Below are 26634 nucleotides of genomic sequence, written 5' to 3'. Positions count from 1 at the left end.
GGGTTCTCTGGATTCAGGTTACCCCTGTTTGGCCACAAACGTTTGGACTTTGGTCCTTGTTGTCTTTCATCGAGTCGGACTCTGTCTTTCTCTAGTGATCAGACGCGTTCTGGTGTTTCGTCCAAACTTAAGGTACGCTTGAGTTGGCCTCGGAGGTTACATTCAGATTTTCCTGAGGGGGCATTGTCTTGGACAATGGATGTTTGAGGAGTAGTTCTTTGTGGCTTTCCTCCTCTCTCTCAGGTTTTGGCTACTCTTCTCCTTCGGGCAGAGGTTTAGCTAAGGTTTGGTTCCTGTGACTTCAGTCTTGGGCCTTTCCTCTCTTCTTCCTCATCTTAGTATGAGGCGAGTCCGGATGACGTCCGTTGGGTCGGGTTTCCTTACAGTCGCCCGGCTACAAAAGGCAACTTTGTCTAGGGCGGTTGTCCGTTTTTCTCCGCGTTGGACTCTGTCTTCAGACAGGGACAGACGCGCTCTGGGTTTCTGGCCAAACTCAGGTAGGCTCTTGATTTGGCTAGGAAGTTAACTGCCTGTTTTTTCCCTGAGAACTCTGGTTTCGGGAGTCTTATGGCTGGCTGGCTTCACGGTTTACGTTTACCAGTCTTGGTTTTCTGCTTTAGGTTTTTGATTCACTCTCGATTACCTTCAAGCAGACTGTTTTGGGAACATTCTGGCTTTTAGCCATTTTGTTTATGGTTGCCAGTCACATCGGTTTTGACCACCGTGGGGCCTCACTTCCGGTAGCTTACGCACAGTCGTAAGTGGCTGCTGTCGGGTGCTACCTCTCTCCCTGCGTTCGCAGGGACTGGTAGGGGATGACTGGCGACCTTCTATTGTGAGTTTTCTCTTCGAGGTGGACTCTGGTACGTAGTGCTTGGATGTCTCTCTCTCGCTCTTTCGTGGGGATTGGTCACTCTTATTTTGAGCTGACTTCTTTCTCACAAGCCTTTTGGGCTTTACTACATCCCAAGGTTTGCAGACTTTGGCATGGTTGTCTTAAGGTCACCGCGGGGGTTCGTCCTTCTCAGTTGAGGGGACAACCTTACGCACGGATCTTCTCAGGACATTAGCATTTCCTTCCATTAAAAGGGGGGGGGGGAAGCTTGTCTTTCCCTTGGCTCGCCAGGGTTATTTATCCAAGGCTTGGGTCTATTCCTGTGCTGTTTTTTACGGCTAGGAGATTGGAAGAAGTGCTGAGCACAGCTTTCTGGATCTCTGAGGTTGTCTCTTACGCTTTTGCCTGAGATACTTCTCGGCTGTCAATCAGGACTTTCCTCGGTTCCCTCACTGCCTGTTGGCAGTGGGCCAGCCCTGCCAAGGGCTTTTTGAGTGGGTTAGATTTTCTTTCCCACTGGGACCGCCCTGATTCTTTGGCAGCGGTCCAGGTTTTCGGCAAGGTTTTTTGAGTGAGTTGGATTTTTCTTTCCCACCGCCTTGTTGTTGCAATCTGCTACATGTGATTCGGAGTAGGAATATGTAATTTAATCGAAAATTTTATTGTAAATTTTCATTTAATAAATATACCTACCCGAATCACATAGTATATTCCCTCCCGCCAACCCCGCTTTTGATTTGGAGAATTTATTCTTTAGGTCGAATGATAGGAACCACGTGTTCAGTAGCAGTGGTGACGTGGCATGCACGAGGGGAGGTAACTCCCCGGGTGTATGGGCATTACCATGGCTACGTTTACACTTTTGTGGTTGGGGTTGCTTCCCTTAGACGGTTAGCCTGTACAGAACCTAGCATCTCCGATTGTGTCAATGCTACATGTGATTCGGGTAGGTATATTTATTAAATGAAAATTTACAATAAAATTTTCGATTTAGATTTGCAAATAAAAAGCTCAAACACTGTTTTCATGAAATTAATTGTTCTCTAAACCTTTTGTGAGAAGGAATGGGGCTTTACAGCATTGAAATTGATACAATTTCTTCTGGATAGTTTTGATTCCGTCATGGCGGTGAACATGTTTCAGGTGTACACGTTCAAATAGTTTGGCACTACCCGGTACAGCTTTAACAAAATGTAACCGTTACAAGAGCATAGACTCTTCTTTAGTTATACATTACTAATGCACACCAAATTATGGTGAACAGTTGTACTAATGCACACCAAATTATGCTGAACAGTTGTACTAATACAGACAAAATTATGGTGAAATATTTTGCAACAAACTATGCCACGTATTTAAATCAATGGAGCGCACAGTATGATTACAAGCATACTGCTTTGGGTATAAACACCAGTTATTGAAGCCTGTGTGTGTGATTTGCTGATTGGTTGTGTTTCAGTGCCGCGTACTGATTGACTACTGTGACGGAATGGTTCAGAACACGAAGGATGCGCTTGTCATACAGCCGGCCGCGCTGGAACAGGCCACCATTCGCAAGAAACAGGGGGAAGAACTGGTGGGTGGATTGTCTGCCCTTCCTTCTGTTCCAGCCTGGATGGTTTCATTTCTGAGACTTTCTGTTATACCGGCACGGTTGGCCTAGTGGTAAGGCGTCCGCCCCGTGATCGGGAGGTCGTGGGTTCAAACCCCGGCCGGGTCATACCTAAGACTTTAAAATTGGCAATCTAGTGGCTGCTCCGCCTGGCGTCTGGCATTATGGGGTTAGTGCTAGGACTGGTTGGTCCGGTGTCAGAATAATGTGACTGGGTGAGACATGAAGCCTGTGCTGCGACTTCTGTCTTGTGTGTGGCGCACGTTAAATGTCAAAGCAGCACCGCCCTGATATGGCCCTTCGTGGTCGGCTGGGTGTTAAGCAAACAAACAAACAAACAAACTTTCTGTTATGCTTTTATTGAATATCTTTCCTACCCCTTTCTTCCCATCATTTCGTCTTTGATTTAGACAGATTTAAATCAGGATCCATATCTACTGGAAATTTTTGGTATTTTACCAATGAAAATCTCAATATCAGAAATGAATTGAGCAACCAATTGAGTCATACATACCGGTTGATATCTCATTTGACCGGTTTCTCTGTAACGAATGTGATGTTATCATTGTTTTTTTGTGTTTGATTTTCCGTAAGAGCCAGGATTTGTAAACAAGTAACTCTGGTATCACTAAAACAACCTTGAGTGTTAAAAAAAGATACCGGTTTGGAAAAGGACTATCGCCCAATCTCTAGTTTGTTTTGGGTAAAGATATGTAAATATGCAACTCCAGTATCACAGAAACATCTTGAGTGTTGGAAAAGAGGTAGCGGGTTGGAAAACAGCTATATAGCCAATCACTAAAATGATCTGGGCGGGGATGTAGCTCAGTCGGTAGCGCGCTGGATTTGTATCCAGTTGGCCGCTGTCAACGTGAGTTCGTCCCCACGTTCGGCGAGAGATTTATTTCTCAGAGTCAACTTTGTGTGCAGACTCTCCTCGGTGTCCGAACACCCCCGTGTGTACACGCAAGCACAAGACCAAGTGCTCACAAAAAAGATCCTGTAATCCATGTCAGAGTTCGGTGGGTTATAGAAACACGAAAATACCCAGCATGCTTCCTCCGAAAGCGGTGTATGGCTGCCTAAATGGCGGGGTAAAAACGGTCATACACGTAAAAGCCGTGGGAGTTTCAGCCCATGAACGAACAAACAAACAAACTAAAATGATTTTGGTAAAGATATGTAAACATGCAACTCCGGCATCACTGCCACTGAAACAACATTGAGTGTTTAAAATGACTCCACTCAAGTCAACTGTTTTGACTTTCAGGGAATGAACATTCAGTCAGCTTACAACGGCATCCATGGCATCAGCAGCATCAAGGACATGGTGAGTATTCCATCCCTAACGTCCGTCTTTAATTGAGTCTTTTTACCAAATATTCAATGCCAAAGCTTCATGCAGCCAGCTTCATGAAGTGGACTTTGTGAAGTCAACTTCTCCCAGTTAATACGAGGCTTAATGCAGAGAGTGGAAGCACTGTTGTTCATTGTTCAGGAATGTTCTTTGGTGTTGGCAATTGGCAGAATGTCATGACATATCAAGTCGCCGAATCGGCAAACTTTTTCATTGTGTGCAAAAACTGACAGCAAAGGCCTGGCAAAGAAGAGATATGTAAATAACATGCTTGCTGTTAGTTGTATAATTGCCTGTCACTGACTGTGACAACATTTACATTTTGTCGCTCAATAACTTATCCTCTTACTGTTTTGAAAAAGAAGAAGTAATCTGGATACAAACTCAAATATTCACTGTTGGAAGCTATGCAGTCAAACAGTCAGTGAATCTGCCCCTCTCTCTCTCAGGCCAGGCTCTAATGAATACATGTGAATTGTACAGCTGCCTTAAGTTATACCACTTACTTTTTTCAATGTGAAGCATATGTAGCAAAATGGAGTGATAAATAGTAACAACTTGAATCAAAAGGTTCTCTGATTATATAGTATATTGGACATAATACGAATCCATTACAACTTTGTTATATCTGCAACAAAATTAACTACGCAAATGGATTGAAAGCATATATATGTAAAAAAAAAAAAAAAAAAAAAAAAAAAAAGTATGGAAATAGATATTAAAGTAATAAATTTAAACACAAAATTAATTAGGAATTCCAACGTGGGTTGTAAATAAATCACTCCTGGTGGCATGAACTTGTCTTTTTGCAAAAACTAATGGATTTTTTGTGAATACATATTCAGCTTGGGTAAGGGTGTTGAATGGGAAACAATCCCCCATCTGCTGTTGAACATTAAATAACATTCATTGCGGGGGTAATGAAACAGTCTTTAACGCCAACGAACCAAACAAAAATCTTAATACATGTATATTCAACAAATATATATAAAAACAAAAAGGAAGCAAAAAGAAGATCCATCGTTTGTTTCGTAATGTTTGTAAATCACCTACAGTCGGCGTTTGCTTCACTTGATATCAAAGGCATTTTCTTAAGAGCCCGTGAAATAATAGGAGTTAATTAAGCCCTTTGTCAGCTCAGCAGTGAAAACTTTCATATAACAGATACTTTGCGACATCTGCGACAAATTGAATACACATTTTAATTGTTGTTGCATTCATTCATTACAACCTTAACACTTTCTACCCCACCTATGTTGACCAAGCTTTTTTTTTTTAGCCGAGACCAGCTGTGCTGCAGCAGGTCACTCACAATTATAGTAACTGTGTAGTAACTGTGTATCAACACGCTGGAATGCAGGCGTTAGATCGACGTTACAGGAAGCGACTGAAGCTAACAGTCTGAGCGGATATATCCGTACCTGGTCAGATACAGCCATATGAGTGGGTACGGATATATCCGTACTTGGGAGACAATGAGTTAAAAGGTGTGCTCATGAATAAGGAAATAAATATATATTTTAGGGGGTCACAGTTGGTATTTTCTGGGCATGAATACAATTGTGATTATTTTGTTAGGCAGAGAATAAGCTATTTTCTGATGGATTTTGTTTGTAAAATGCATCTTTCGCAATTAATTATATATGTAACATACTGGCAACATATTGTGTGTGCATTGCCAGGCAGGAGCTAGAAACAGAGAGAGAGAGAGAGAGAGAGAGAGAGAGAGAGAGAGAGAGAGAGAGAGAGAGAGAGAGAGAGAGAGAGAGAGAGAGAGAGAGAGAGAGAGAGAGAGAGAGAGAGAGAGAGAGAGAGAGAGAGAGAGAGAGAGAGAGAGAGAGAGCACTCACACCCTTACACTATCTGACACATACACATACACACACACACACTCTCACATACATACACACACACACACACTAACACTAACACACACACTAACACACACACACTCTCACATACTAACACACACACACACACACACACGCACAGCTATGTTATCAACACATTACTGTTGATATGTTTGTCCCTTTTGCAGTCTCCAGCAGACATGTGCAGTAAGATCGAGAAAGGTGACGAGGTGCTGCAAGTCAACGGACAGACAGTGGTGAGTATTCAACATTCATTTTTCCGCAAATATTTGTTACTCGATCTCAAGATTTTATAGCAGGCCACCTGCAATGTAAGGACACTTTCGGCTGGTCCCAAGGGTGTCCTTTCAACACAGGTACCACTTTAGTGCAAAAATTATCACAATAATAACAGCACTTTATTGTCCATTAAAATATGACATAAAACACCCTGCCTGCCTGTAAACTTCTCCTTCTTCTTCTTCGTTCATGGGCTTAGACTCCCACGTTCACTCATGTTTTTAGCACGAGAGGATTTTTACGTGTATGACCGTTTTTACCCTGCCATTCTGGCAGCATACGCCGATTTCGGGGGAGGCATGCTGGGTATTTTTGTGTTTCTATAACCCACCGAACTCTGACATGGGTTACAGGATATTTTCCGTGCGCACTGGGTCTTGTGTTTGCATGTACACACGAAGGGGGTTAAGTCACTAGCAGGTCTGCACATAAGTTGACCTGGGAGATCGGAAAAATCTCCACTCTTAACCCACCAGGCGGCAGCGACCGGGATTCGAACTCACGACCTCCCGATTAGGAGGCCGACGTCTTACCACCACGCCACTGCGCCCGTCTGCCTGTAAACGATTATAACGAACAATTTCATAGGACAACACACATAGAACATGAAACATAAAACAAAGGTTTGCTTTTTCTTTTTCCCCAGCTGGGTTGGCAGCTGAAAGAGCTGGTGAAAATCCTCAAGGACAAACCGAAAGAGGTGACCTTGCTGCTGAAGAAACGTCCACGTCACATCAACCCCCTGGGAGCGGTTCAGAACCACAAGCGGCTGGCAGCCAAACACGCGCAGCAGGCCGCCACGCTGCCCAAGTCGCTCAAGAAACGCCGCTCTCGTGAAGGGGAAGCCAAGCAGCCCAGGCCGTCACTGCAGGAGTTTGTGTCCGGCACAGGGGGCGACGAGATCTACGTTACCAAGTGAGTGGGTTTTTTGGGTGGTGAGGGGGGGGGGGGGGGGGGGGGGGAGTGTGTGTGTGGGGGGGGGGGGAGTGTGTGTGTGGTGGTGGGGGGGGGGGGGGCTATAGAGAGAGAGTGAATATGCGAAGGAGGGGCCAAACAGACAAGGACTGAGAGAGAGAGAGAGAGAGAGAGAGAGAGAGAGAGAGAGAGAGAGAGAGAGAGAGAGAGAGAGAGAGAGAGAGAGAGAGAGAGAGAGAGAGAGAGAGAGAGAGAGAGAGAGAGAGAGAGAGAGAGAGAGAGAGAGAGACTCAGAGAGAGAGAGAGAGAGAGAGAGAGATTGTGCGTTTCTCCACATGTTTACAATTGCACTGCATCATCTTGTGTTGTTAAATTGTGTCATATGTTCATTGTCTCATATTTCATTGTGTCATATCATGCTCATTGTCTCACATTTCATTGTCATATCATGTTCATTGTCTCACATTTCATTGTCATGTCATGTTCATTGTCTCATATTTCATTGTGTCATGGCATGTTCCTTGTCTCACATTTCATTGTCATATCATGTTCCTTGTCTCACATTTCATTGTCATGTCATGTTCATTGTCTCATATTTCATTGTGTCATGGCATGTTCCTTGTCTCACATTTCATTGTCATATCATGTTCATTGTCTCATATTTCATTGTGTCATATCATGTTCATTGTCTCATATTTCATTGTGTCATGGCATGTTCCTTGTCTCACATTTCATTGTGTCATATGTTCATTGTCTCACATTTCATTGTCATGTCATGTTCCTTGTCTCACATTTCATTGTCATGTCATGTTCATTGTCTCATATTTCATTGTGTCATGGCATGTTCCTTGTCTCATATTTCATTGTGTCATGGCATGTTCCTTGTCTCACATTTCATTGTGTCATATGTTCATTGTCTCACATTTCATTGTCATGTCATGTTCCTTGTCTCACATTTCATTGTCATATCATGTTCATTGTCTCATATTTCATTGTGTCATATCATGTTCATTGTCTCACATTTCATTGTGTCATGTCATGTTCATTGTCGTGTGTTGTGTTCAGTTGTAATTGACATACTTCTTGTGTTGTAATTCCATGAAACAGTACATTATGGTTCCTCACAAATAAGACTGGTTGGCTCACAAAACAAATAAAAAATTTTAGAGTCAGGTCGCCAAGCAGGCTTGGTCAGGGGGTTGCCTTAAGAAGTTTAATAATGCACTCTGGTGCCATCTGAGCAGCGGATTTTTCATTGTATCGTGATACCGAATTGTGTGTGTGTGTGCGCGTATGCACATGCTGTACTCTGAAGTTTGTTGTGCATAGGGTGGTGCACTGGTAGGTTAGTGTCAATGCGTCCTTTGATTTGCTGAAGGGAATATAATCTTACAGGTTGTTTTCAGATTTATGCATCAGTGGTGCTTGGTGCATTAATTTATTTATTTTATTTATTTTATGCTGCTTGTTATCGCGCGCATATTCCAACATACGGATTCAAGGCGCAGGGATCTATATGCCGTGTGAGATGGAACTTTTTACACAATACGTCACGCATTCACATCGGCCAGCAGATCGCAGCCATTTCGGCGCATATCCTACTTTTCACGGCCTATTATTCCAAGTCACACGGGTATTTTGGTGGACATTTTTATCTATGCCTTTTCAATTTTGCCAGGAAAGACCCTTTTGTCAATCGTGGGATCTTTAACGTGCACACCCCAATGTAGTGTACACGAAGGGACCTCGGTTTTTCGTCTCATCCGAAAGACTAGCACTTGAACCCACCACCTAGGTTAGGAAAGGGGAGAGAAAATTGCTAACGCCCTGACCCAGGGTCGAACTCGCAATTTCTCGCTTCCGAGCGCAAGTGCGTTACCACCCAGACCCTTGGTATTGATATCTCTTTACTCATGCACAAACCTAAGATGTGTAGAGGTCTTAATGCCTGTTTGTGACCGGCACGGTTGGCCTAGTGGTAAGGCGTCCGCCCCGTGATCGGGAGGTCGTGGGTTCGAACCCCGGCCGGGTCATACCTAAGACTTTAAAATTGGCAATCTAGTGGCTGCTCCGCCTGGCGTCTGGCATTATGGGGTTCGTGCTAGGACTGGTTGGTCCGGTGTCAGAATAATGTGACTGGGTGAGACATGAAGCCTGTGCTGCGACTTCTGTCTTGTGTGTGGCGCACGTTATATGTCAAAGCAGCACCGCCTTGATATGGCCCTTCGTGGTCGGCTGGGCGTTAAGCAAACAAACAAACAAACAAACAATGCCTGTTTGCCCAGGAAGGAAGGTGTTTCTAAAAGGAAACTCTTGGTAGTAACCAAACTTTTCAGAGGTCAATGCATGTGCATTACTTCCTTATACTTCCTTTTTTCACAACAAAGTGGGTGTCATTTTATGCAAGTGTTTGAGAAGCACTTCACAAGACTAAACGTTGGCATGTTGCCTCATGTTGAGCTTCACAGGCTGATTGATGTAGTGTGTGTGTGTGTGTGTGTGTCTGTCTGTCTGTTAGTCTGTGCGTGCGAGCATGTCTGTGTGTGCGTGTGGATGTGTGTGTGTGTCTCTCTGAGTCTCTGTCTCTCTGTCCGTTTGTGTGTGCATGTGTGTTTTTGTGAGGTACAGCAGTTTGACGTGGGGTACTACGTGGGATGTTGGAGAGATTTGAGAGTAATATGAATCAGAGCAGTGTAATCAAAGTAAAGCAAAGTAATCAATCACACACAGAAAATGCAAACACCTAACTGCATGTAAATTGCTAATAGTTGGGTTTTTTAATTTTTTTTATTAATCCACAAAGTCTCAGTGTCCTAAAATTAAGTATCTAACAAAAGAAAATGTTATTTTGGTTGTGTATCTAGCACAGCAGTACCTGCAGCATGATCCCCCTCTGATGAGAGGACACCTCCCAGTAAAAGACACTTTCTGTTGTCCATTCATCTATTACGTTGACTAAGAGATATACCTGTCACGACAGGCCACCTGCAATGTAGGGACGGTTTAAGCCGATCCCAAGGATGTCCTTGAATCACAGGTTCCACTGTTCCATACAGTACTAGTAGTAGCTAATACTTCCTGAATCAAAGATCAGTACCGTATTTGACGGACTACAAGCCGTGACTTTTTTTCAAAACAAATCGCATTGGGGCTTATAAAAAGATGCGGCTAAAACGTTACCTAAACTTGAATAGCATTCACCTAATGGAAGTCGCCGCCGATTTTCATTTCGCTCGATTAGCGATTACTGGTACTTTATTAGCTCTCTACTCAAGACTCGGCGCTTTTCTCTTTCTTTCGCGAATCTTCGTTTGTCAACAAGTCGTCGTGACAAGATAGCGTACAGAGAAACACCGGATGTATCAGGATCTTGCGCGCGCGAGATTTCGTTTTTTTGTGTCTCGCGATAGTTGGGGGAGCGAGAGCCGCCATGTTGTGTTTTCGTCTGCTCGAAATGTGCGCAAAAGTCGTAAATCATCCCAAAAAAGCTTATTCCGGGCGGGACTACATGTGTGTGTTGGTTACAAATTGTGTGTGTGAAATTTTTCTTCAAACTTTTTCACTTTTCTTCTTTGTTTCACTTGTTTATTCTCGGAGCCGATTTAGCCAAATACCGTACTTTCGTTTGCCTGGTTGTTTTGATTGATTGACAGGATCTGATTATATTTTTTTCGACGGCGGCTAATATAGTGACGCGGCCTATACGTGGCTCGTCCCAATTTTTTTGTTAAAAGTCGGGGGTGCGGCTTATAAAACGGTGCGTCTTGTAATCCGTCACATACGGTAAATAACTTTTTCTCGTTTTTAGTAACAGATGACTGGTAGGGAGCAAGGTACAAAACATATTTTTTGGGTGGCGAAGACCTTTGGGTTGAAACGTACAATATGCTATTAGTGTATGTCATTAGCCAAATGTTAAAAGTCAGAGTCCGTGTTCATTGTTTCTGTTTTGTAGCCATGCCTTTCTTATTTTTACATTTGGCCTACACAATGCTTGTTTTTTTCTTCTGCGTAATGTGGTCAGAAAGCAACTCCCACTTACACTCTAGGCACATTAAGTGGGCTTTTGTGTGTAATAGCCGTTTTTGCTCGCCATATAGGCAGTCATACTCTGGGGGGTATGCCGGGTTTTCAATGTTTCTATAAGCAACTGAACTCTTGCATGGATTGCAGGATATGTTTTGTGCATACAGGTACTTGGTCTTGTGCTTGTGTGTAAACACAAAAGGGAATATTAGGCACGAAGCAGGTCTGCACTTGAAGTTGATCTGGCAGATCAGAAAAGTCTCCACCCTTAAAAGCCATCAGATGCAACCGGGATTCGAACCCTGAACCTTCCACACGGAAGGCTTGTAGACTTAATCACACTCAATACTGTTTCACAGTCAAGAACAATATTTCACAGACATAGGGTCTGGACTTGGACTCTTTTAATTGGTTTTGTTTGTACAGGAAATAAATTTAAGTGATTAAATGATTCATCATTAGCATCCGTCTTGCCCTTAACGTTATAGCAGTTGGAATGTCAACAGCTATTGTTTGGGGCCAATGCATTCTTACCAGTACGTAACTTCCTGTATTATCCATATGTGTGAGTCATGAAGAAGAATGGGTTAAGGAGCTCACTCAGTTGATAATGGTTGGGACGTAACATTTATTTTAATATTTATCATTATGACTGGTTCAGATTGATAGTGATTGTGTCAGGTCAGCTGTGTTGTCAAGATAATTTACAGAGGATCTCAAAAAACACCTTTGACATTGGTACACTGGAACCCCCCTTTTACCACCTCCAAAAAATCTGCTAAAATCAGGTCTGAAAAAGGAGGAATTCTTAATTTAAAATGGAGGTAAATTTGCGGAGGTTATGAACAAAAAATCTGAAAAAGCAAGGTATCCACTGTAGTAAATAGTTAATGTGTTGAGTGATTCAGTCTCGTGAAGACACACATGCACACTCTCACACACGTGCACACACTCACACACATGCACACACTCACACACATGCACACACTCACACACACACACACACACACACACACACACACACACACACACACGCGCGCGCGCGCGTGCATGCACGCACACTATCATGCATGTACGCCCAGATTTACAATAACTTTGGAAAAAAAGGATTCTTAGAGTGGCGGCCGGAGTGTCTTGAAATGGAGAATATATTTCTTGCAAATAAACAGATAAATAAACAGTAATTAGATCTTATGACCTGTATTATTGAATTTCATTGGTAAAACAACATCAATATAACTCATGGCTTGTGTCAACCTTGTAAAAATGATTTTAGTGAGGTTTCCTAAACCCTTATTGACACTACATATTGACAAGATAAACAGTGTGATGTAGCACACACACACACACACACACACACACACACACACACACACACACACACACACACACATGCACACACACACACACACACACACACACACACACACACACACGCACACACACACACACACACACACCCTAAGGTTTAGTGGACACACACGCACCCTAAGGTTTAGTGGACACACACACACACACGCACCCACATACAGTGACCCCCACACACACTAACACAAAGACCTGGTTTTCTCATTAATGTTTTGAAGGTTGTTAAAGGCAGGTTCCACTGTACACGGAGTGTGTTGCTGCAAAATGTTGCTATCAGTCAAAGCAAGTGTCACCTTGACATGTTTGTGTGGCTTCTCCTTCTGTCTGACAGCACCTAACCAGAGATGTCTCTGACCTAACTTACCGGTACAGTGGAACCCCCCTTTTAAGACCCCCCAATTTAAGACTTCCTCCTTTTTAAGACCTTGCTTTTTACATTTAGTCAAGTTTTGACTAAATGTTTTAACATAGAGGGGGAATCGAAACGAGGGTCTTGGTGTATGTGTGTGTGTGCGTGCGTGCGTGCGTGCGTGTGTGTAGAGCGATTCAGACCAAACTACTGGACCGATCTTTATGACATTTTCCATGAAAGTTCCTGGGATTGATATCCCCGAACGTTTTTTTCGTTTTTTTTATAAATGTCTTTGATGACGTCATATCCGGTTTTTCGTGAAAGTTGAGGCGGCACTGTCACACTCTCATTTTTCAACCAAATTGGTTGAAATTTTCGTCAAGTAGTCTTCGACGAAGCCCGGACTTCGGCATTGCATTTCAGCTTGGTGGCTTAAAAATTAATTAATGACTTTGGTCATTAAAAATCGGAAAATTGTAAAAAAAATATTTTTTTTATAAAACGATTCAAATTTACGATCATCTTATTCTCCATCATTTTCTGATTCCAAAAACATATAAATATGTTATATTTAGATTAAAAACAAGCTCTGAAAATTAAAAATATAAAAATTATTATCAAAATTAAATTGTCGAAATCAATTTAAAAATACTTTCATCTTATTCCTTGTCGGTTCCTGATTCCAAAAACATATAGATATGATATGTTTGGATTAAAAACACGCTCAGGAAGTTAAAACGAAGAGAGGTACATAAAAGCGTGCTAACCTTCTCAGCGCAACTACTAAACCGCTCTTCTTGTCAATTTCACTGCCTTTGCCATGAGCGGTGGACTGACGATGCTACGAGTATACGGTCTTGCTGAAAAATGGCATTGCGTTCAGTTTCATTCTGTGAGTTCGACAGCTACTTGACTAAATGTTATATTTTCGCCTTACGCGACTTGTTCAGAGTTGTTGTTCACAACCTGTGTAATATTACCCCCATTTTAAGACTCCCTCCTTTTTAAGACCAGATTTTCTCAGATTTGTTGAGGTCTTAAAAAGGGGGTTCTGTTGTAGTTTCTTTCACTTTCATCTACTTCCTGCTTCCCAGCTGTCCTGAATTCAGCTGGGTACATTTATTCATGAGCTTATGTCACAGTATACAGAGACATACATGCAGCCAGGAGGCTTTTCTGTCTCTCTGTTTGTTTTTCTGCCTCTCACACTGTGTGATGCATACACTAACCAACAGGCACATGATGTATACAAACTCACACAGACACAGACACAAGCAGAGAGACATTAAGACACAGACACACGCACACACATACGCACAAACACATGCACACACACACGCATGCATATGCATGAGCACATGCACGCACAAGCATGCACACACACACATGCGCACACACACACACACACACATATGCAGACACAGTATTAGGCACAATGCATGCACATATACGCACGCACGCACACCAACACACACACACACACACACACACACATACACACACGCACACATACACACACACTCACATACTCACACACACACGCACACACACACATACACACACACACACACACACACACACACACACACACACACACACACAGAATCTACATTTATGCTTCCTTCTTGCTAAATAACTTCTTGCTTGTGGTCTTTACAAGTGTAACCCCGAGTTAAATTCAAACCTGATCCAGGAAGATAATTCTTATGTTTGATAAGCTAGGCTCCGTTTGCTTTCAATCTTGTGTGTACTAGTGTGTTGGATCTTTTTAAGAAGTGGGCGGAACCCTGTGCTGGTAACTTTGAAAGGTTGAACAGTGTTGTGTGTTTTGAATTCATGCCAACTGCCAGTTATATCTCCTTGTATGGGAAAAGAACAGAAAATGCAATGAATCATTCATAAATTTCCTTGTGGAGTAGCCTAAGATTTACCAACAACAATAAGCTAATGCCCTGGGGATTCGTGTGTTACGCAGTGCAAGCTAGTCTGTTTGCAAGTGTGTATGTGTAAACATGTTCTGAGGGAATCTCACTGTGTACATTTGGATGTTTATGGAACAAGTATTTAAATGTGAGTGAACGATGCTTTAATGCTGTGCTCTTACCTGTGAAAAATGTGTCAGTGCTGCTGAATATTCACTTGGTGGATGTAAGACAGGGAGTTTTTTTAATGTAAATTGTTGTTATTGTGAGTTGGCGTTTTTGTTGTTGTTGTTGTTGGTGGTGATGGTGGTGTATATGTGTCTGTGTCTTGCTGTGTGTGTAATTAATGTTCATGTGTGTGCTTGCCTTTTCATGTATCTGACAGTCACTAACATGTATGTTAGGGAAGAGGAATTTCATGCGTATATCAGGTTAAAGTAATAAAAGGCAAAAGGCTTATCTTAGCCTACAGCCTGTATATAATATATATGATTGATTTGATTGAAGAGACAGAACATCACTACAACATGGAATTTATATAAAGAACTGGAAAAGCTTAGCTTTAGCGATCAAAGAAAAAGAAGAAAAGCCAGGAAAATAAATGTCAAAGTTAAGACCCTGAAATCTGCTGTGGATAAGAAAAGGCATGAAAATAGAACGGTAGTACTTGTGTCACAAAGGTAACGCGCCACATTAAATGTTTTTGTCTCAAAATATCTTGCATGCACAACTGGGCGGTTGAAAATGTTACACAGGAATCTGAAATCTATTTTGTTGATACGAAAAGGAATTTAAATAGAGCAGCATTACTAATGTGTTAGAGGTACACCCTGAATACATTCATCCAAAAATATCATTCATGGATGACTGGGTAGCCGAAAAACCTGCGATGCAACAACAGGTTTGTTTATTCACCAGGAAGCCCTCGACTTGAAATGCAGCTTTTAAGTTGCTCAAAATGCCGTTGCTATGACTGCAGTGTATTACAATGATACCTGTGATGAAAGGACACCATTGGGACTAGCCGAAAGTGTCCCTACATTTGCAGGTGGCCTGTCATGACAGGTATATTTTGGTAGAGATAATAGAAAAAGGGACAACAGAAGATGTCCTTTTAAGGGAGGTGATTATCTCACCGGAGGGGCGACACGTACATCGCATGGCACTACTGTAGAATATTTTGTGTTGATGAAGTGCATATCTGAGATCCTTTTCATAAGCACCCGGCCTTCCTCACTTGGGCTGATGGGGTCTATGTCGACCAAAAAAGTGGGATTCCCTGTAGGTGGAGTTCCTGGAGGGGTATTCCACAGGATTTAGTTCCTGTAGCGTGTCGCTGATATCGCTGAAAGTCACGTGATGCTTAGCGACATCGGTAGAATTTGATGTTTTTCAATCTTTTTTGATATTTCTTAGAAATTCGAGTATGGTTTGCAAGTTTTATTGAAAACTCCACCCTGTGGGATTCCCTGTATACAGGGAATCCCCCTCCAGGAACTCCACCTACGTGGAATCCCACTCTTTTGGTCGACATAGACCCGGGCATCAGCCTCACTTGGTTGTGAAGTGCACTTAGCGATGACTGACTAGCTTCAGAGAAGACACTACGCTATACGTGGGTGCAGATCATTACAGTTTTAAGGCCTGAGTTGATGACATTTCAGTTTCAAGTGGGCACAAAGGAAAATGTGTTCACCAAGTTCTTAAAGGCAGATGGATTGGGCGGAAGATTTATTGTTTACCAGTGTGTCATGAGGAACTATACTGTCACCAGGGAAAATTATGCTGATGTACCCTAGCTGACGTAAACAGGGTGTTGCATAAAATGTGTTATTGAATCAAGCTTTCACTGGGATATATTTTGAGGTGTAGAGCTCAAAGGCTGGCTGTTCAAGCTTGAGCTTTAGAATACTTCAGTGTTGGTCTTAATTAATAACTGCTGCATTAATCTGTCAAGCAGTGTACACATCTCAGAAAGGAACAAAATTAACATGTGATTATGTGAACTTGTGTGATATAATTGTGTATTTCACAAGCTTCGTGGTAGTGTGAGTCGTGACCTACAGGTTTAAATTGAATCATCCTGAAGGTTTAGATTTTGGAGAAACTTGCAATAGCACCACATTTTATGACTATGGTTGACCTGACTTTATCTTCCAAGTTCCATGCTGATAGCGATCAGCTACAGGAGTGAGACCAGCCACTGTCCATTGTGATCGAGAAAAACGAGATTGTGTTTGTTTTCCTCTCCGACTCGGTTTTCAGGTGTTGATTCTCCTGAAAAAGTGAGCTAGCTGTTTTAACGAAACAGTAGTGACAGGAAGTGTTGCATGCATGCTGACGTACACAGAAGCAAGTGTTAGAAACACCAACACTCAGGGACATTAAGTCTGCAGGTTGCAGGTGACATTTTCCTGCTTGTTGGAAATACTACAACACAGGAATACATCAGTTTGATTGATCACAGCACTACATTCTAGTGATGAACCATTCACCGTAATGGCAGTGAATTGTCATGTGCACACCAACTTCAGGGGTGGATATTTCAGGTAAAGCAAATACCAGCAGGCGTTACCTGAGCAACTGCTTTTGCCTTCCTTGTTGGGGGTACACTCTGTGGAACCCCCATTTTATTGAGTCACTTGAGAAAAAGTGACTCTATGTAATCGGTCAGTGTTAGTCTGTCCGGCCGGCCAGCCGGCCGGCCGGCCGGCCGTAGACACCACCTTAACGTTGGACTTTTCTCGGAAACTATCAAAGCGATCCGGCTCATATTTTGTTTAGTCGTGACCTCCAATGACCTCTACACTTTAACGATGGTTTCGTTGACCTTTGACCTTTTTCAAGGTCACAGGTCAGCGTCAAAGGAAAAATTAGACATTTTATATCTTTGACAAAGTTCATCGGATGTGATTGAAACTTTGTAGGATTATTCTTTACATCAAAGTATTTACATCTGTAGCCTTTTACGAACGTTATCAGAAAAACAAGGGAGATAACTAGCCTTTTCTGTTCGGCAACACACAACTTAACGTTGGGCTTTTCTCGGAAACTATAAAAGTGACCGGGCTCAAATTTTATGTGAACGTGACTCCCAGTGACCTCTACACTTTGACGTCTGCTTTGGTGACCTTTGACCTTTTTCAAGGTCACAGGTATGTCTTGAAGGAAAAAAATTGAAATATCATATCTCTGAAACTATTCATCGGATTTGATTCAAACTTTATAGGATTATTCTTTACATCAAATTATTTACATCTGTATTGTGTTGTGAATAGCAATTTCTTCCTGTCCATCTGATGCCTCATATAATATTCAGAACTGCGAAAGTGACTCGATCGAGCGTTTGCTCTTCTTGTTTTTAAGTCGACCCCCTAATTTAAGACTGCCTCCCTTTAGGACCCTGTTTTCTCAGTCGTTTTGTTCATTTGTAAATTTACCCCCATTTTTTAAGACTCCCGGGCCTCCTTTTTAAGACCTCAGATTCTCTCAGATTTTTGGAGGTCTTCAAAGTATTTTTTTACCGTATACATATGAGACTCAGATAGTCCAGGAGAATTGAAGTATAGTGTTTTTGCTGTCGACTTTTTGTTTCATTTCATACACATTGCAGGGTTTCGTTTCCTAGTGCGCCTTAAAATGTCCTATTGGAATTCCCTTCAGTGCGTCAAAGGACGCACTGAGATTACGTACCACTGCGCCACCCCCGTGCACACTTTTGACGTGAGTACAGTGTTCGCAAAGACCTAAGCAAAAACGGGCGCCAAGCCGAGCAACTTGCGAGTTTGTGAAACGCGCTGTGATTGGCTTTTAAAATTTAATTAATTAGTATTCAACCAATCCTACTATCAGTGCGGGACCCATCTGTGCTTGCGCGTTTACCTCTGTGGAAACTGTCAACACAAGCGATATTGATCGAAACATAGACCCACGTAAAATAGCAATGCCCCATCAGAATTTGGTTGAGGGGGACAATTTTTAATGTCCCATTGTCTTTTTCTTCCAGGTTAAACCCTGCATTGTGCAAGGCATAGGGCAATTCGTAGCTGTCCTGGGATGACAGCCATAATAATTTGTATTGTTTCTTGTTTCCTTCACATTTGTCAGCTGTTGTCATGTTTCGTACAAACCTTAAATAACGCAGGAATAATAAGTGTACAATGTAGGAGAGAAATTGTTTCCAGGCTAATTATATAAAAATAAGTGTAGATGTCATTTTATGAAAAGGACAGTTGGCCTAATTGTGTGAGGAATCAATTAAGACTGTATTAACAAACCACTTGGTAGGATTTTGTCTTGTGGGATAGTCACTCTTCTTTTTCAGGGAGTCTGGCAAGGATGTTTGTGTGCTACTTTCATGACAGAACATATATATTGCTTCGTATTTGAGTTCATATAGGAAGGTTAGAACTGCCCAGTACCGGTGTTGACTTTATGATTACCACATTTCTAGCTGACCTGTAAAATGGAACAATCTTCCTTCTCCTCCTCCTTTGTTTGTCTTCCTCATCGGCTACATTTCCCATCTATAAATCTTACATATTTATCCCCCCTCCCCCCTCCTCCCCTGGGACGTGTTTTCACAGGACAATTAATGTTGACTGATACGTATTTTGAATACAGGTCCAACTGACCTACTGTCCGCTGTGTGTGGGAACAACACTGCATTTTTACACCCCCGGTATAGGGGTGTGTATAGGATTCGGTCGATGTGTTTGTTTGTTTGTTTGTGTGTTTGTGTGTTTGTGTTTGCATATAGATCTCAAGAATGAACGGACCGATCGTCACCAAACTTGGTGAACAGGTTCTATACATTCCTGAGACGGTCCTTACAAAAATTGGGACCAGTCAAACACACGGTTAGGGAGTTATTGGTGGATTAAGATTCTACAAGGACTTATAGAGGGACATATTAATGGTCAAAGGGAAATAACCTTCTCAGTTGGTGGCAGTGAGAATGGTAAGGACGGGGGTGTTTTTCCTACCTCGGAGGAATTTCTTGTTTTCACAGGTGTCAACATCAACTTTCCCCATTGTGTTGCAGAGACCCCCCTGACACTAACGACGGTGAGGGTGACGGCAACGACACAGACAACGATGTTTTCCGCTCTGGCTCGGAATCGCCACAGTACACGCTTCCAGTCATGCCTGATGCCAAGCAGAGGCGAGCGACTGTAAGCGGGGGCTCGCCCACCTTCGAGCGCAACTCACTCATGGTGGAGGATCCCGTCATTCGCCCTAAGTCACAGGTCAGAATCTGAAGTGTGCAGAGAGAGAGAGAGAGAGAGAGAGAGAGAGAGAGAGAGAGAGGAGAGGGAGGGAGAGGAGAGAGAGAGAGAGAGAGGGAGGGAGAGAGGAGAGAGAGAGAGGGAGAGAGAGAGAGAGGGAGAGAGAGAGAGAGAGAGAGAGGGAGAGAGAGAGAGAGAGAGAGAGAGGGGAGAGAGAGAGAGAGAGAGAGAGAGAGAGAGAGAGAGAGAGAGAGGTATTTTATGTGTCTGACACGAGGTGGGACATGAATACCATCTCTGAGTCTGCACATACAAATTACCTGTGTCTGAATTTGAACCCTTGACCTAATAATCACAAGTTCATGACCCAGCTGAGCTACCAGGCCCCCAAGTCAAATGATGCTGTTACAGTGGAACGCTCCTTTTAAGACTCCCTCCTTTTTAAGATCTTGTTTTCTCAGACTTTCTGTTCAGAACTTCTGTAAATTGACCCCCATTTTAAGACCCCCTCCTTGTTAAGACTTGATTTTCTCAGATTTGTAAGGTCTTAAAAGGGAGGTTCCACTGTAAAGCCTGGACAGATCTGTCTAAGATATGAAGATGATCGCTTACACAGGAAGTAAGGTGGAGCTGCAAGCCAAAATGGCAATGCACGATTTTTGGGTTCACAGTTTGAAGTGAGTTTAAGATGTGTTATTTCTCAGCATACTGGCCAGAGAAATTATTGAGAAAGAAAGTTTTTAAAGAAAGTGTACTTCCTTATTACTTGTTCAGTCCTCATTTCCTTAAAGCAATCTCTTGCTGAGAATGGATGGTGCACACTAGTACTTCAGTGTGTTTGCCTTATAGCTGTTCCTGAGAATGTATGATGCACAGTACAGTGGTACCTGTGATGAAAGGACACCCTTGGGACCAGCCAAGTGTCCCTACATTACAGGTGGCCTGTCATGGCAGGTATATTTTGGTAGAGAGAATGGACAAAGGGAAGCCAGAAGGTGTCCTTTTAAGGGAGGTGTCCTCTCATGAGAGGGGCCACACATCGCAGGTACCGCTGTAGCCAAATAGTGTTCTTTTTTGTGTGCTGATCTTGTACAGTGCAGGTTTGATGTAAAGTATGCCCACACACAAAATGGGAAGATAATAGGTTGATGTAATCATTGTGTGATAACTGATACTGTAAACTTGGCCTTGACTTATAGGCATTAGATGTCGGATAGATGTAATCATTGTGTGATAACTGATACTGTAAACTTGGCCTTGACTTACAGGCATTAGATGTCAGATAGATGTAATCATTGTGTGATAACTGATACTGTAAACTTGGCCTTGACTTATAGGCATTAGATGTCAGATAGATGTACAACCAGTGCCAGTCAAGTGGTACGCATGCATTCCAACATGAAATAATGATAATAATAATAAATAACTTTTCTATAGCGCGAGTCCCATCAATTGGCTCCAGGCGCTTTACAAATTCATTCTAAAATAAACTAGCACAAATCAAACAAGCATACAAAGCATACATATAACTGAGATAAAACAACAAGAACCAAAGCACTAAGCAAACTGGGTGTACATTACACACACACACACACATCCATTTCGACACCTTTTTTTTTCCGTCTTCCTTGTTCCATATTTTGTCCAGTCTTTCAAACATTTCTTTATTCCACGTTCTCAAATGAAGGATACCAAGGAAAATAAATTATATGATTATGTGAAGAACAGTCATAAACAGATCAGTTCAAGTGGTGGTTTTGCATTTTAACATGTAATTCTTCTTCTCTTAGCTATTCAACAACCACTCAGAAACGAATCTATTCTTTTTTTACAATAGACGGTTTTATGAACCCGTCGGGTTTGTATAGGGTGTGGAAGAGTGAATATCCTTGCCAAAACCTCTGACAAACATTGCAGCGGCCAATCAATAGTGAAAAGTGTGTCAGAAACACATGGACAGGAGCACGTCTTTACGACACACCCTTCGCTAGTAATTGCCGCCTCCAATGTTTCCCCCCGCGGGTTAGGGGGAAGAATTTACCCGATGCTCCCCAGCATGTTGTAAGAGGCGACTAACGGATTCTGTTTCTCCTTTTTACCCTTGTTAAGTGTTTCTTGTATAGAATATAGTCAATTTTTGTAAAGATTTTAGTCAAGCAGTATGTAAGAAATGTTAAGTCCTTTGTACTGGAAACTTGCATTCTCCCAGTAAGGTAATACATTGTACTACGTTGCAAGCCCCTAGAGCAATTTTTTGATTAGTGCTTTTGTGAACAAGAAACAATTAACAAGTGGCTCTATCCCATCTCCCCCCTTTCCCCGTCGCGATATAACCTTGAACGGTTGAAAACGACTTTAAACACCAAATAAAGAAAGTAAAGAATTGCAGCGGCCAATCAATAGTGAAAAGTGTGTCAGAAACACATGGACAGGAGCACGTCTTTACGACACAGCCTTCGCTAGTAATTGCCGCCTCCAATGTTTGTCAAAGGGTATTCACTCTTCCACGACCCATACAACCCCAACAGATTTATTTTCACAATTCGTCTATTAGGTATCACAAAGCAAGGCAATGAAATGAAACTGTATGGATTACGTAACAGGCCATCAACAAAGCGGAGCGAGACGCGGCAGCATTGGCGATTCTGGCGGCATCAGAGACCAACCTGAAGGCCCGGACAGCCACGGAGGGGGGCGGGGAGGAGGGAGGAGTTAAAGTCGGCGTCCCTGTGCTGAGGAAAACCAGCAGCGAGAGCAGCAGTGGCCAGAAAGGACCGTCAGAATCTGAGATGGAGGACTCTGTTTTCTCCTCTGACAAGGAGGGTAAGATTGTTTGCACCATTATTCATTAACACTAAGCCCCCCTCCTTCCCCCAAGAGGGCCTAATACTGCTCGCTCTAGCTCCCATATGCACATACCTGAAACACACACTGTGCACAGTGCTACCTGTCACATATATGTGTTTCCATTTCTGCTGGCTTCCTGCAATGTTTGAGCATTTAGAATTTCAGTGCAATGTAGTTACTTTGCTAAGATTTTGTTTCAAGCTTGAAATTGATGGAGTTACTTTCCATGCCACGGGGTGAAATGGGCTACTTCACAAGTTGAAATTGAACCAGCTTTCAGGTGTGACTATGGAATCATCAAAGTTGACCTTTCAATCAAGCGCGGAACAGAGCATATCCCGTGCTTCCACGCACACACACGCATACACACACACACGCACACACACACATGCACACACACATGCACACACGCATGCACAAACACACACACACACACACACACACACACATGCACACACACACACACACATGCACACACACACACACTCACACACACACACACACACACATGCACACACACACACACACATGCACACATGCACACACACACACACACACACACACACACACACATGCACACACACACTCACACACACACACACACACACACTTGCATGCACACACACACACACACACACATGCACACACACACACACACACACACACACACACATGCACACACACACACACACACACACACACACACACACACACACACACACACACTTGCATGCACAGAGACACTTGTGCTTACGCACACATCCACACACCTTTAGCTTCCAATACTTGGTTTAGAAGAAGAGTTGAAGGATTTAAATCCTCTGGAGCCTCTATTTTGCTTCGACTACAGAGAAAGCAAATTCAGCTAAGAGTTTCAGAGAAGCTATGCTGAATCCATGCTCTTTACACAAACACTGTGACCACTACAATTGACCACCATTAAGCCTGTCCTTAAATGCGGCTAAGGGAAGTATACTTCTCAATGCTGGCTGCACGAAGCTTTAGCACTGAGTTTTTGGTAAAAAGTCTTCAGTCTTGGCAAAGTCGACTGCGGGCTCATTAAAAGGACAGCCTTTAACTGATGTGAAACACTCTGTCAACAGACAAGGACCCCCAAAACAGCAAGAAGCGTGGGGCGGACGTCAAGCGGCAGGAGTTCCGGGTGACCAAGCCCACCCCCATGCTGCTGGAACCCAACGCCAACGTGCCCCCGCAGGCCAAGACCCCTGTCAGGAAGACGTCCTCTTCCTCTTCCTCCTCCGTCTCCTCCTCCACCTCCACCCTCATCAGCTCCCCCAAGGCACGAGCCAGGGGCAGAGCCCTGGGCCCCCCGCCCCCCATCCCGCCCAGAAAGCCCTCCCTCACCTCCAAACCCTCCCTCGACAGACCCCCCTCCCCTCTCTCTGCTCCTCCCAAGCGGAAAAAGTCGACCACAGCTTCGTCGCTATCGATGGAAGGTGAGCGTAACGCTGGTGGAGATTCAGGAACCGGTGGTGATGTAACGCAGAAGAAGAGTGTGTCTGAACCGTCGGTGGTGGTCAAACCCACAGCAGTGAAGACGAACGTGTTAGTGTCGATGCCTGCGGAGTCAAACGCTGAAACAACATCAGCGTCTACAACTACACCATCAGAGTCAGCGGCAGACTCGACAAAAGACAGTATCAAGTCAGAAACTCAACCAGCAAACATCACACCAGAAAATCATTCAGACAAAAACTCAGGTTCCAGAATCTCGGAGGTTTCATCCAGGGCGTCTTCAGCCTCGGCGAAATTAGACAAACCCAAGCCGTTGGTGATAGAGTCGACAGCGACAAAGGCAGACACCAGGCCTCAGGCAGTGCAGCTAGCTATCCACACGGAGGTTGCCACGGACAAGCCTGACAAGGACGCGCCGCAGCTTATGAAGATCAAGAAGCTGGAATCGCCCAAAGCCACTGATGTGAGTTGGTTTTAATTTGCTGGAGGTTGCAGCACAATGACTAGAATTAGCATGAAAGCTTGTGAAGTTCACAATACAGTGGAACCCTTCTTTTAGGACCTTCCAATTTAAGACTTTCTCCTATTTAAGAATAAGACCTCTGTAAATTTAGCTCCATTTTAAGACTCCCTCCATTTTAAGACTCCCTCTATTTTAAGACTCACTCCATTTTAAGACTCACTCCATTTTAAGACTCACTCCATTTTAAGACCTCATTACCTCGGTTTGTTTGTTTGTTTGTTTGTTTATTCATGGGCTGAAACTCCCACGGCTTTTACGTGTATGACCGTTTTTACCCCGCCATTTAGGCAGCCATACGCCGCTTTCGGAGGAAGCATGCTGGGTATTTTCGTGTTTCTATAACCCACCGAACTCTGACATGGATGACAGGATCTTTTTCGTGCGCACTTGGTCTTGTGCTTGCGTGTACACACGGGGGTGTTCGGACACCGAGGAGAGTCGGCACACAAAGTTGACTCTGAGAAATAAATCTCTCGCCGAACGTGGGGACGAACTCACGCTGACAGCGGCTAACTGGATACAAATCCAGCGCGCTACCGACTGAGCTACATCCCCGCCCATTTCCTCGGTTTGTAAAAGGTCTTAAAAGGGGGAGGGGGGGGGGGGGTGTCACTGTATACCGATTGATAATTTACACACACACAGGCAACCCTGCACCCATGCATGGTTACACAAACATGTACACACTTGAATGAATGTATGCACACACACATCACACACACGCACACACACACGCACACACACACACATACACTTACACCCACACACACTTATACACACACACACACACACACACACTTACACACACATACACACACAGACTTACACATACACACACACACACACACTTAAACACACACACACACGCACACACACGCACACAGATGTTAATGAATCTTTTGATCAAGTGTTGTGTCAAAACAAGTCACCAGTCAAACAAATGTCCATGTAAAGAAGCATTCATTTAAAAAAAAGAACCAGGAAGTGTCCACTCGAACAAGTGCCTTGTCAAAGAAGTATTCAATATTTCTTTCAAATAGGTGGTATTTTGAACTAATGCCAACAAGAGTCCCTACTTTTTAAGACCCTCCTTTCTCAGATGTTCTGCTCTGAGCGTGCCTCTGTAAAATTACCTCCATTTTAAGACTCCCTACTTTTTAAGACCCTCCTTTCTCAGATGTTCTGCTCTGACCCACTTCGATGCTTAGGTTATGATAAAAGCTACCCCGTCTAGGTATAAGGGGAGCAACCCCAACTAAAAAAGTGACTGCACCAGCATGACTGGCACCCTGGGTTACGTCCCATGCAGCACACTACGTCATCAATGGTGCTGGTCACGTGATACCCCTTCAATCGACTAATAGAACATCAAAAATCGAGCGGGGCAGGAGGGAGGGAATTACCCATGTGATTCGGGTAAGTATATTAATCAAATCAAAATTTAGATAAACATTTTCGATTATAATTACATATTCTTACGCCGAATCACATGATTAGCAGATAACTCCAACCAGGAGGTGGGTAAGATCAAAAAGTGTTCAAACTCACCATCAAATTCTGGAAATGCACTGGCCCGCTGCCACCAAGGCAGGCAGGGACCTTGATCCATCGTTACAGAGCGAAGCAATGTCTCTCAGGTAAAAGCTGATGAATACATCGTCCGATCGCCAATAAGCTGTATTCAAGACTTCGCTCATTCTGTGGGACCGCAAGACGGCCACTGAAGAGGCCCAAGCCCTTGACTCGTGAGCCCGGGCCGAGCAGAGAGGAAAGGCAGGCAGAGCCCCCCCCCTTCGTGACAGGCTCCACGCATAAGCTTGCTTAATGACGGCCGACGCCCACCTGGCCAAGGTAGTCCTCGATATATCTTTCTCCATGGCAGTGTTTAATGAAATAAACAAAAGCTTCTGAGAACTCGATCTGACAGACTGAATACGGGAGAGATACGCCTCAAGGGCCCTAACAGGGCAGTTGACCATATCGGGATCGTCCCTAGCCAAAATGTGAGAAAGCGGCTTCACCA

The 26634-nt window shown here is 43.4% G+C and overlaps 1 protein-coding gene across 2 annotated transcripts in view; it reads left to right on the top strand.

Annotated features, from left to right (window-relative positions):
• LOC138963092 (CNK3/IPCEF1 fusion protein-like) overlaps positions 1-26634 on the top strand; it is a 68466-nt gene that overhangs the window by 11996 nt on the left and 29836 nt on the right. For both annotated transcript variants that reach the window (XM_070335113.1, XM_070335112.1), the window contains exons 5-11: positions 2295-2411; positions 3718-3777; positions 5843-5911; positions 6601-6869; positions 19582-19786; positions 22369-22588; positions 23716-24551. In XM_070335113.1, the coding sequence (XP_070191214.1) occupies positions 2295-2411; positions 3718-3777; positions 5843-5911; positions 6601-6869; positions 19582-19786; positions 22369-22588; positions 23716-24551 (1776 nt within the window). The remainder of the gene's footprint in view (positions 1-2294; positions 2412-3717; positions 3778-5842; positions 5912-6600; positions 6870-19581; positions 19787-22368; positions 22589-23715; positions 24552-26634) is intronic.

This window comes from Littorina saxatilis, linkage group LG3, assembly GCF_037325665.1.
Source record: "Littorina saxatilis isolate snail1 linkage group LG3, US_GU_Lsax_2.0, whole genome shotgun sequence".
In the NCBI taxonomy this organism is placed as follows: domain Eukaryota; kingdom Metazoa; phylum Mollusca; class Gastropoda; order Littorinimorpha; family Littorinidae; genus Littorina; species Littorina saxatilis.
Note: the sequence above shows the minus strand (reverse complement) of the source record. Positions and strands in the feature narration are given on the sequence as shown.